The sequence below is a fragment of the Halyomorpha halys genome, unplaced genomic scaffold, assembly GCF_000696795.3.
Source record: "Halyomorpha halys isolate HHAL.00 unplaced genomic scaffold, Hhal_1.1 Scaffold354.1, whole genome shotgun sequence".
In the NCBI taxonomy this organism is placed as follows: domain Eukaryota; kingdom Metazoa; phylum Arthropoda; class Insecta; order Hemiptera; family Pentatomidae; genus Halyomorpha; species Halyomorpha halys.
Genome location: NW_027111517.1, coordinates 327,962 through 341,009, shown reverse-complemented (window position 1 = coordinate 341,009; position 13,048 = coordinate 327,962). Strand labels below are relative to the sequence as shown.

The following is a 13,048-nucleotide window of genomic DNA, read 5'->3' as shown; positions in this document are numbered from 1 at the left end:
TATTATTCATTTTTTTTATATAAGCTTTTATGAAGTATTCAGTTTCTGTTTTTTCCTTTTGTTATCCTATTTGTAGCGCGTAAATACTCCGAATTACTTCAAGTGGCATGAGATTACGGATCACTTCGTCAGAGGCACCTTCGTGTCTGAACACGTACAATCGTTCTAAATGATTACGTCAATGTGTAATCGAAATTTCCCGATAAGGCTTGAAAGAAAGATATCTTGTCGGGTGGCTGCTCAGTTAGTTGCTAGTCCCGACCTCATCAATATCGCTGTTGGCTAATTTTTAAGCGGTGAGTTTATTTTTCTTCCGACTTTCATTGTATTCTCTTTAATTTGTATAATGTTTAGGTTCTAGAGTCTAACTTCATACTATAATAAGATAAAGAAAACTATTGTGTGTTGTCTGCGAAAAGAGTTATAAAATTAGTTTGTCTTATATATAATAAACCGGAAGTATTTCAGTTGTGAAAATTGTCAATTCTATATTTTCCACGTAAATACAAGTTTCAAGCCCCATGAATCCAAATATCCAAGTCTTACAAAATTTGTGTGTCTTAGTGTTTGTATACAATCTAGTTCAAAAATAAAAAATTACAACAATGAAGTTACTAGTTTATGCAATGCCTGGGTTGTAAAAACAACTTTTATGCTGAAATCGAACAACCTAAAACTTTAGGTAACACCGTCAAGGTTGTATTTTCCATAATACACTACAATGAAGAAAGACGGAGAAAGATAAATATAAATAACTTATAAAAACATTATATCTTCTATTTCGTTACTTACACATACTTCTTGATTATATTTAATGCTCTATATTATATCAAATGCCCCTAGATGTTTTATCTCAAAAATTTTATTTGAATTTTATTGAGTACTAATGTTATCTGGCATCTTACTATCCAATAGTTTCAACAACAATATTCTTTGATTTGATTATTAAAAGTTAATTACTTATTTATCAGTTGATTTAGTGAGATATAATTATTACAAGTTTTCAATATATTTTCAGTATAGTCTTCTATGTGACGCTACAATTGTTTATTTAGTATTAGGAACCAGCATTCCTTGAAATCCCACTGAAAGAAAAAAGTGTTTGTTTTTAATAGGACGGTTTCCAGTAGAAGCATATATTTGGAGTTAAGTAAAAACTAAAATTTCATTAGTTTATTTATATATTTGATCTTGTAAAAATCACCTCCTTGTACAATGGTTGTTCTTAAAGCAATACTTCCTTAATAGCTACTGAACCCCTGGCCCTTCATGAGTTGTATTGGTTCACATTATTATTATTTATATATTTTATATTAATTTCTCGTTTGAAAGTTGATAATAATTTAAAATACAAACTTCATTTGATCCATTCTGTCAACTATTTTTATTTCTCTCTTACGTTTCCGTCCTTAAGGAAATTTTAAAATCAATTAATCCAGGTTTAAATTTTTTTCTGTACAGGCTATTATACCCTACTGGATACATCTTTATGAATAATTTTATTTATCAATTTAAATCATAAAATTTTATTATGTTTTTTTATTTATTTTCATAAATTCCTAAAATAATGGTAGCCTGCTTAGAAAAAATTATAGTTTTATTTTAATCACTTTAACTATTTAATATGTTAGCCTATTTTTTTTTATCACCTTTTCATTGACAAAACCTACCTTCACAAAGTTAATACTCTGTTATCAACAATTTTCAGTGCTTAATATATTTAATCTTTACTCTATATCTATTATATTTACAATTTTAATTTTTTTTTATTTCTAATTAACATTATTTAATAACAAATACTATATATAGTTATAGTATATATAGTATAAGAACAAAAAAAGAAAAGGAAATTTCTGGTAACTTTTAGAAATAGTAACTAAAATATGAAATTGTATATAAAAATAAAATCATTAAAAGCTATTTTCTCAAATATTAAATTTTTCAGTCATTATTGTTGCATTTTGTATTGCAACGAATTCCCCACACCTTAGCGAATTCCCGGAGAGTAAATATGGTCGTAGGGAATCCCATGTTTGGTAAAATCGGATAGTAAATGCGTAATGTGTGAAGAGGAGACTAATAAAGCAAATATTAGTGAATGCACCTTGTACTCACTCGTTCGGCTTCCTCACTATCTGTTCTTTGTGACTTTAGGCTATATACTCTTGATTTTTTTGATTATTTCTGATTAGTTATTCTAATTAATTTTTCAAGAATCCATCGTTGTAATTGTCCGGTATATTATATTTAGGAAAATATCCATCCAAAATACATTCAAATATATTTTGATAATTTTACATTATATAAATAATATACGCGGGCCTATAAGTATGTGTGCCAGAGATGGGCAAAAATTAGCTATAGTTGAAACTAATAGCAAAAATTGTCGTGGATACGATATTTATATATTAATGGTTCATTCATGATTTTTATAATTTTTGCCCATCTCTGGTGTGTTAGTGTCTATATCGTTTATAACAACCTGGGATATAACGGACTTATAAGTTGTAGTGACGAATATTTCCGGACCCGTGATTTTAAGAGCCTTACCAATTTATTATTTAATTTATAACAACCAAGGTTATTACGACTGATTGTAAAATAATGCAATCGTCTTCCAAAAAAAAAAAAAAAAGGAATTTATTTGTGTTCGGTCGCAATAATTGATTTCTAAAAATCCTATATCATATTTACATGATATGTATTACGATTGGTTATTGCGGCGACCGACTATAATGACCGTATATGCCTGGTCCCTTGGAGGTCTTTATAAACGATATCCACGTATTTATGTTGTTTATTTAATTGATTAAATTTTTTATTTTAATTAACTACATACATTCAACACTAATAAAAATCATTGACGGTGTTGCATAATGTTCGTCTCTTGAGTATTTCATCACTAATTACAATTTGTTTTTATTTTTAAGAAAACGTATTATAAACTTTTCTATATTTATTTTCTGTGTTTTTCGTACTCTGACATTAATTAATGTTTTCTAGGACTTTTATATTGTTCTATACTAATTACATTACCTTATATTTTCTTTATAATCGTTACATGTATTACGATCTATTAATTTTTCAAATTCATCTGCGGATTTTCTCCATTTAAATTATATTAATATAGTGTATCTGATATTATGTAATCAATATAATGACTATTCATTTGTATATTTATTTTTTTTATTTACAACTGCATTAACGGCCATCCGTAGCTCAGTAGTTATCCATAGGCGCAGTCTTACAATTCTGAGATCTATTGGCGGTGCCGGTTCGAATCTGGACTGGGGTTTGACTTTTTTCGTTGGTGTCGTGGTTTTTCGAGTGGTGGTCCCACAAAATGAAAAACTTGATCCCTAACCATGGTTAGGCAGTCTAGCACTCCAATGGGATTCTTGGTCGAAAAAAAAAAATTCATTATCCAAAAATCTAGTAAATGTGTTGTAAATTATAGTACAATTACAGCCTTGTGGAGAATCTACCTACTTGAACTTCAATATCATTTCTAAATTAGGTGTTTTCGAGGTTTTTATGTTTGTTTATCGTTTTTCTTTATCATCTTATTCTATTTAATAATAAACTTTTTATCTGTTTTGTAACAGTTTTATCGATTTTTTTTTGTTGGTAATGTTTATTCCTTTCTGTATTATCCGATTTGTTTATTTAAAAATTATTATGTAATGAAATTGATAATTGAGATAAGTTGAAAACTGGATTTTATTGAAAGTAAAATAAATAAGTATAAATGGTATTAATTATAAAAAATATACAAATATAAAAGGTTATAAATTAAAAATAATGTTATTTAATGTTATATAAAATAAGGTTATAAAATAAATATAATGTCCTATATTTCCTACATTTACATGTCATTCTCCTGAATCCGTCACTATGTACGTTTTCCTCTAAATTTTAGCTTAATTAATTTTTTTTTTGTGAATCTAGGGCGTATGTTGTATAGACGACAGAGTTCTAATCTGGAAACTTATTCAAAATTCGTATCTGTGCTCCCATGTCGGCAAATTGCCGATAACCCGGTTCCAGGTCAGAGAGAAATGGTTCTCAGATTTAGATTTCGTCCAGTAAACACCATACAGTTGGTTGAAGGTTGTAGATAAAGAGTTTATTTCACAAATCACTCGTTCTGTCTATTTCTTTAGGTGTGCAGTAGACATCACATATCCTTTTGTTTTGTATTAACATGAAATAACCAACATGGAATAGAAGAATGACAAAAATTTTCAAGAATTTTTATTTTTTGTTTAATTTTATTTCATTTACGAGTAATCATCGTCCAAGTCCAAAACGTTTTTATATCTATATCACCTAATACGATTTATTGATTAAAAACAGCATGACAAATATATTTTATTGTATAATAAATATGAAATCATAAGCTTATAATAGTATATATGTAAGAAATCCCTGGAAGTGGAATCGTTTCATTTATTTATATATTTTTAAAAATATTTCGTTTATTTTTGTGTGAATTACATAAGTTTAAACTAAGCATATGGAATTTTCAATTCAAATACTCACTGATATTTTTACAACGCAGTAGACTTCATCGAAGAGAAAAAATCTCTCCAACTAAGGAGTTCTATCATTTCCTCAGTTCACGTTTTGATGTTTCAGTATTACAAATATTCGATCTATAAAATCTTTTTTTTTTTTGTTTTTTATAACTCTTAAACAGTGAAAATTAAATTTTTTTGATTATAAATTTGGTAAACTAATGGATTACGAAATTTCGTAATACGTGAATCATTGGGAAAAAGTAGCACTCTATGCAGGGTTGCATAATTGATATTCATTCTGAGAGCATTATTAATGTAAAAATTAATAATTTGTTTATGTATCTTAAAATTTGGATCAATCTTTTTAATAATTTTTATAAATGTATGATATACAATATTATTATACTCGACTAGACAATATCCTTGTTTAACTTTTTCATATGACCAAACAATCTATTGTTATAGTCTTAGATAAATTTCTTTGATAACTATAATTCAAATAGTTGTGTTGTATAACTATATAATATAAATGGTTTCATTTTAGTCCAGAAGATGAGGATAAAACCTCGATACATGGACAGTGGTTGTTTCAAAACGTTAATATTTTATGAAAGCTATATATCAAAAATCATTCAACGTGCAGATGTCAATTAGCACTCACATTAAAGCCACTTTAATGTACTGTATAGTAGTTTATAACGTTTATCCGTAGCAGTTTTTATTATATCCAACAACCTATATTCAAAAGCCCTGATTTTTAGTTTAAACGTTTAATTTATGAACAAATATATCTCAGGTACCATAAGACGAACAGATGTCAGCCAGCACTCAAATTAAAGCTAGTTAAATGTACAATAAAGTAGGTTAGATGGTTTATCTTCTTTAGAATATTTATTATGATATTTGACAAAATAAATTCACAAAACGTTAATTTCTAGTAGTTCGAATAAAATCTTTGATTTTTGTAAAAATATATTGTAGGAACCATAAGACGTACATATGTCTGCCAGAACTCAAAATAAAGGTAATTTAAGTTACTATAAAGTAGTTAAATACTTATCTTCGTAGGGGTAATATTTTTTTATGATATTCTCTTATGAATATAAATTTTACTCATGAATATTTTGTCCGAACAACTATAAATCAATTTATTTTAGCAAATATCATAAAAACTACTACTACTATGATAATAAACGGTGTAAACTTTATAGTACACTAAAGTAGCTTTAATTTGAGTGCTAATAAACATCTGTCCGTTGAATCGTTTTTGAGATATAGATTTCTCAAAATAAATTCACTAACTTCTGATTTTTCAGGTTTTTTTTTTTATTGTTGCTTTTTAAAAAGCTATATCCCGGGAATTATAAAACGTAAATAGCTCTATTAGGGATTATGTTTTTGCAAATTTACTCCAACTTAAATTATGTTCGCTTTGGTCTTCTAGTGTTGTTGGTAATTTTAAAGATATAGAGGTTCAAATGAAAAATTAATTTTTTTTTTTAACGTTATGAAACAGTCGCCATTTTTTATTCCCCCTACCTTTACTTGGCAGACACATCAATTTAGACTAGTAATTATACATAGTTTTTATTAAATTAATAAAATTTATAGAGAAATAACTGCATTTTTTCTCCTCTCGGGCTCTTGTACTACGAGGTGTACCTCAAGAAAAAAGAAACAGAAAAAAAAAGAAATTTTTTTCTGGAAGGAATTATACCTTCTATATTTTCATACTAAACAAGACAAGATTTGTTTCATGATAAAATAAGAAGTTATTTTATATTTTGAAAATCATTACCTCTAATTCAAAACACCAAAATATTCTGCAGGAAGGAGAAACACGTAAGATTGTTAGTTTCCTCGTAAATACACAATTCATGTCTTTATTTGCCTAAGGCTGCAAAGCATTAGGAAGTTTAACTAAATATAGACTCGTATAGGTTTTTTTTTTTTTTTTTATAGCGCCCCGAGAAGTACCTACAGGAGTCCGATGCATAAAACCCAACCCATAAAACATGCATCTGCAGATATTTTTAAAAATTATTTTCTAACACCCCTTACACAGAAATGAATTTCCGGCAATACTAAAACTCTTGCTAATAAGCTTATTAATTTAATGAAGTAACAAAATAGGCCTTTTTTATTTATTTTTTTCGCCTATAACTCTAAAACGAGGCATCCTAGTGAACACTTTAGGGCATAAAAAATTAAACATCATTAAATAATACGTTGAATGGGTACAATAACTTATTAATAAGGTCAAGTAGTTACCGTAAGCAGTAATATAAGTATATCGTAGACTGAAATGCGTAATTGTACCATTTTTGAGTCCAAACACGGAAATGCATTTATGGCGACACTAAATCTCTTACTAATAAGCTAATTAATTTAATGAAGTAACACAATAGGTCTTTTTTATTTTTTTCGCCTATAACTCTAAAACGAGTCATCCTAGCGAACATGGAATAACAAATTAAACAATACGTTGAATGGGTTCAATAACTTATTAATAAGTTCAAGTAGTTAAAGTAAGTTGGAATACGAGTCTTAGTAGTAGTAATATCGTTACAGAATAGTCTTGTTAATCAATAGTTGTCAATTGATTTTTTTTTTTTTAACATCTTGGTATATAAAACAATATTAAATACTTGTGAGGCCTGTTTCACTCAATCTCATATCGAAAGGGATTTTATAACTTCATCAGTTATAAAAGTCAGTGTCTATTAAACCATTTAACGTTTTCTTAATCCTTAGCGAGACTGAGAATTATATAGGTCTCGTTCAAGAGACTATAATTTTTAAGTTATTTATTTTTCAAAAGTATCTTCACTTTATGTCAATTCGTTTTTCTTTTGTTTCATAGGCTTAATGAAAGGTTCAGTTACCTCAGAAAACAAAGCTGAAAGACCAAAGACCCTCCGGAAGCTGAGGAACGTCTATGAGAGCGCTAAGATGACTGGGGAACCGGAAGACGCACAAGATGACGGGAAGTTACCCGAAAAGGGTGTCCTCAGCCCTTTTGACGAACAGGAAGAGTGGGCCAAAATATCGGAGATCATGGCATCTTTCGGCAATCTCGTCCGAGAATCTGTCTTCATAACCGAGCTGGAAAAGGAATTTCAAGAGCGCCTAGGTAAGTTTAATAATATTCTATAAATACATATCTTCTTGGGCCCCTGTTTGTAAACATGAATCCTCACCTATCTCGATCGAACGTTTTTATTTTTCGCAACATTCTTATAAATCTATCCAGCATTCTAAATATATTTTTTACTATTTTTTTCAAGTGTCTAGTTGTTTTTCCGTTTCGAATTACGTATGCCCCATTACAATAGGTCGGAATTTATTTATTTTTATTTTTATAATAATTTATTTATTTTTACTTTCAATTGTATAAAAATACATACAACCAGTTAATTTTCTATAAGTTATAAAATGACATGATACAATCATGTGGAGGACCTACCGATTTATAGAACTCAAATAACATTTCTAAAGGAGAAGATCTCGGGGCTATCTTCTTTTCAGATGCCTAGGAGGATTATCAGGTAATGAAGGAGAAGCCAAGAAACAAGTGTGTTTGGGTGGTTGGGAAGTTTATCATGGAAGGATTGGTATTTGGTTCTGGCTAAAACGGCAACAGAGGGAACATTAAGATCCTGATGGATGACTTGATTTGTGACAAAGAAACGAGAATTAAGGATTGGATATGAAAGGAATTTGATGGTTTAGTGGAGCCCCAACTTCGTATATCCAGACAGGCCTTATTGTAGTCAAGTAGATCAGTCTTTTTTAATAGATTGTGTAGATCGTTTGTCAAGTAAATCTTGTAGTAGTCGGAATCGATGAGCATTTTCTTGTCTTTTCAGTCTTGTATGAGGATTCCATGTCGGTCGTTTTTTCCAGACGTAGTCTTAAGTAACGAATCTGTTCGACAGGAATAAGTGGGATATTATTAAAGGATACTGTGGGGCAGAAAGTCATGGGTTTAGGACAAAGGGTAAATGTGATTTGGTGGGTTTTGTTGGAATTTATTTTAATCCTCCAGTTTTGGCACCATTCTTCACGGGTAGTGATGTGGGATTGGGATAAACTGGAAGGGTCATTATTCACTCGGAATTGATTAAATGATTAAATAAAATATATATATATATGATTTTATTCTTAAGAAAAAAAATTAAAGCATCGTTCTTGGACCTTTTCTCTCAATCATTGTTTTTATTATGGTTTTTTATGACTCCACTGAGGACCTATACAGCTCAAGATTTATTTCTCGGGGCCTCATGAAATAAATATTGTCCGACGCAGGTTTCTAACCCTGAACTACTGACCGCTCATGTTGTATACACACACTGATATGCTAAATACATATGATGAATGCTTAATACACAACTACTCAATGTCTCTAAGTGGCGTTAATTCTAGAATAGTGAGATTTAACATTTATATTTTATTAATTGTGTCCTTTATAGATGAGTGAACGCTCGTGAATTGCATTGGTGTCTGCATCCAGAGTAGAAGGGTTCCGCACTAGAGGGTTTCAAATGCATTTAATTTGTACCTCGTCAAGAGTCCATTATTGTGGGGTGTCTGTTATGAGAAGTATCACTGTTCATTTATATTGCTCAACTGACTGAAACACTTCAAATGAGGCCCTTATTTTTGCATATGTTCATTATATAAGAACTTGGATAGGATATATTGTACAGTATAGTATGCAAGTAATTTATATATTTATCAATTATCCTCTATCCTCGGGAAAAAAACTTCCTATGAGTAAATAAGTAATTAAATTTACTAATTTTTATTTCTAATATTACTAATTTTATTTTTATTACTAATTTTATATTTACTATTGAGTAAATAAATTTAAAAAAAAAACTAACATCTGATTTTGAGATGTTGTTTTTTTATAATCAATTTAAAATTTATTCTAAATTCTCATAGCAGAATATTGCTGATCAAATTTTGTAAAAAATAAAAACCAAAAAACAAAGGAAATGAACCGGTTCTCTATCTGCTAAGGCTATTAACCAGAAGTTATTCGGTGACGACATCTTTCATAACGTATTAGATAACTGTTCAAGAGGTCCTTGAATCCACTGAGGTCATGCACAATCGCTTCACTTTCATTAATCAAAGGAAGCGAATTTGGTCAGTTGTAAAAATTAAATACTATCAATATTAAAAAAAAAATTAATATGTAGTTCGTTTTATACCAATCAATATCACTTATGCAAAGAAAAAAAGAATAGTTCAAAAGTTTTAATAAATATTTATTTGATATTCTTAACATTACCATTTTTTTCTGGCAAGATAATTTAAATTGTGTTGATTTTCACTTCTAATTTTTTTTTTTTTAAGTTTAGTCGCTAGTTTGAGTTTAAACACTAGAAGTTTTTTTTTTTTTTTAAACTAAAATACTTTTTATTTATTGATAGATATTACAATAGGTAATAGTGATGAATGATCTCATACATACTAAAATAAAATAAAATAAATAAATGAATGAAAAAAATATATATCTCTTAAAATATATACAAACAGAAGAAAAATAAAATGAACATAATTAAACTATGTGTATGAAAAAAATAAATAATTAAAATAACATAATGATAAATTAATATACTAGAAGTTTAAAGTTTTAAAAAGAAAAGACTATTGGATACTAAGGTAATAATTACTCTTTTTTTTTTTTGCTTTAATTTATTTAGTTTAATGGAAAAAATTTACTGCAGATTATTAATATTTAGTCTTGATATAACTTTATCATTCTACCATAACTCAAAAACTGATCGAAACTGACTTTGGGTATATATTATGTGTATTGAATTTAGTATGTTTATTTTGAAATTGTTTATTGTGTAAAATATTAAACCAGCATTGTGTATAACGTTACTAAACTCGAGTTTTGACATAGATCTTAAATGACTATTCATTTATTTATTCAACCTGTTCTGCCTTTTGTGCATTATGTGTATTTGCTGTAGAAAAATATTACGTAATTATGTGTAACTTAAAACTACTGCAAATAAATTTGTATATAGTACAACTATAAGCTATGAAATTAGGAGGAATTATGAAACCCAACAGTCGCCTATATTTGTTTTTTCATCTACTGTGGACTCCATTCCTCAACTGCTGAAAATTCTGTTGAGCCACCACTCTTGTAAACATTCTCGGCTGTTTCTTCTCGCTATAGGAGATTGTGAAGTACCGCTTGTGGCAGGACCTGTACTGCTTCATACGAAGTTGACCTGTATACTCCAATGATACGAAGCAAGACCGTCCTCTGAGTTAATGACCAGCAAGGAGACGCATTCTTGAGGAGAGCCTCTACAACTTCTATATAAAATGTGATTGAGTTGGATACCGTAGGCCTCACCAACAATACGCCTCCGATGTGACTGCCCGATCATTTCTTGGTCCACTCGATCTTCCAAACATTCCAAGTTGAGTATCATTTTCAGGCCTAAATCTGATCTGAGGTCTAGGTTGGTCACCATCTAACTTAGGTTAATGTATATAGAACGCATCCTCAAGAGTTCACAGTTGCTCTACTCCATCATTCATTTTCTATTCTCTTTCCTCCGAGTATATCGCACAGAGGAATACTGTTCCTAAAGGGTCTATATCTCAGAATCATAGTGTAGTATAGTGCGTGTGAGTGCACTTAGTATTGTAGTATATGAACTGGAGATATGGTTACACGCAAAATGTTTATGAAAGTTATACCGGTAATCCAAAACAATCCTCTTCTTTATCTTATAAGAAGCAATTATCTGTGTTCCTTCTTATCTAGATGATTTGTCAAAAATATTTCTTGGAAAAAGATAAAAAATCGAACCTCAAGTATCTGATTGAGCCACGGGGCCCGGGGCAAGTTGTCCCCCCCCCCTGTTCCTACGGCTCTACTGTTCCTCTTTCTGAAAAGTTAAATTTTCGCTGACCTTTTCGAAGTTCAAATTAAAACGTACACAAGCTAAGGCGTCTCCTTGTATCCCTTTCCCAGTTATATATTCGTTGATCCTGTCAATGTTGATTCGAATTGAATATTGCACTTTTTTCATTGTAAGACTTGTAAGGCTTAAGAGTTTTATAGGTATTCCTAAGTTATCTAAGACTTTACATAACTCTTGATGGTGTCATAAGCTACCTTTAAGTCTATGCAGAAGTAATAGGTTATTCTATTGAATTCATGTCCCCTCTCCTCATTTTGAAAATTCTAATCAATAATTGACTTTTTCTTCCTAAAGCAACTTTGCCATGGGTCCTGATTTTTCTTTACGTAGGGCAACATCCGTCGGAAGAGAATATTGGTGATCACCTGGTATAGAATAGGCAAAAAGAAGGTACCTGTGTAGTTTTATATCATGATATCTTCTTTTTTTGTGAATGACTACAGTTTTATTCCAACTCAGTGGTTGCTCCAATTTTATCCTGGTGGCGAATATTATATAATTTTTATGATCTTATTGCTGAAATTTCATCTATAATTCCCGATTTTTAATTTCATAATTTGTTAATTCTTCCGATATTTCATAGGAGTCCTCTTCTCTACGTCAAATGTATAGCAATAAATACAAGAAAAAAATCTTAAATATTCTAATTTTTGTGTTTTCTTATCCACTTTTTTAATTATTTATTTATTGTTATTTACAACTGTATAACATATATACAACAAGTAAATTTGCTGTAGGTGAGATAGTGACATGATACAAACATGTGGAGAATCTACCCATTGATAGAACTCCAATAACATTTCTAGAAGAAAAGATCCCGAGGCCATCTTCTTTTCAGACGCCTAGTAGGATGATTAGGTAATGAAGGAGAAGCCAGGATAGAAACAAGTGGATTTGGGTGGTTGAGAAGTTTTACATGGAAGGAATGGTATCTGGTTTTGGCGAAATCCGCAACATATGGGACATTGAGGTAAGGTCCTGATGGATGACTTGATTTGTGACAAAGTAAGGAGCGTTAAGGATTTTGGACTGTAAGGATTGGATTCGGGAGGAATTTGATGGTTTAGTGGAGCCCCAAAGCTCGACTCCGTTTGTCCAAATAGGCCTTATAATAGTCGTGTAGATCCGTCTTTGGAATGGATTGGCAATTTAGACCGTTTGTCTAGTAAATGTTGTAATAGTCGAAATGGACGTGCTCGACGTGCATATTTAAAATCTTTCCCGAACAAACACAATACACTGAACCTTTTTTTGTTGCTTTTCAGTTGTATGATTTCATCCCATAGTTTGGCCACTAATGATTTGTCTGATCCATTTTATAGGCCTCAACTTGAGCGATTCCTCAACATCTGTTGCTGCTTTAACCACCCTTGGAGCATGGTTAAATTCTATCCATATGCCACATTATGAGCCAACCTTCATCAGTTTCGGCTATGATAATTTGGATTTCATTGTAAGTATTTCATACACTATAAATCATACTACATTATAAACCAATGACTAAAACCTTTTTTAATTTTAAATTCAAAATGAAGGATATTCTAACGTTAATTTATAACTCGGGGA

General features: G+C 30.0%; 1 protein-coding gene across 1 annotated transcript in view; it reads left to right on the top strand.

Annotated features, from left to right (window-relative positions):
- The window catches only part of LOC106681635 (ankyrin repeat and SAM domain-containing protein 1A), a gene marked incomplete at its 5' end in the record, with an annotated part of 95,805 nt that overhangs the window by 73,952 nt on the left and 8,805 nt on the right, over nt 1-13,048 (top strand). The window contains 2 exons of the mRNA XM_067049565.1: nt 7,384-7,653; nt 12,805-12,935. Of these exons, the coding sequence (XP_066905666.1) occupies nt 7,384-7,653; nt 12,805-12,935 (401 nt within the window). The remainder of the gene's footprint in view (nt 1-7,383; nt 7,654-12,804; nt 12,936-13,048) is intronic.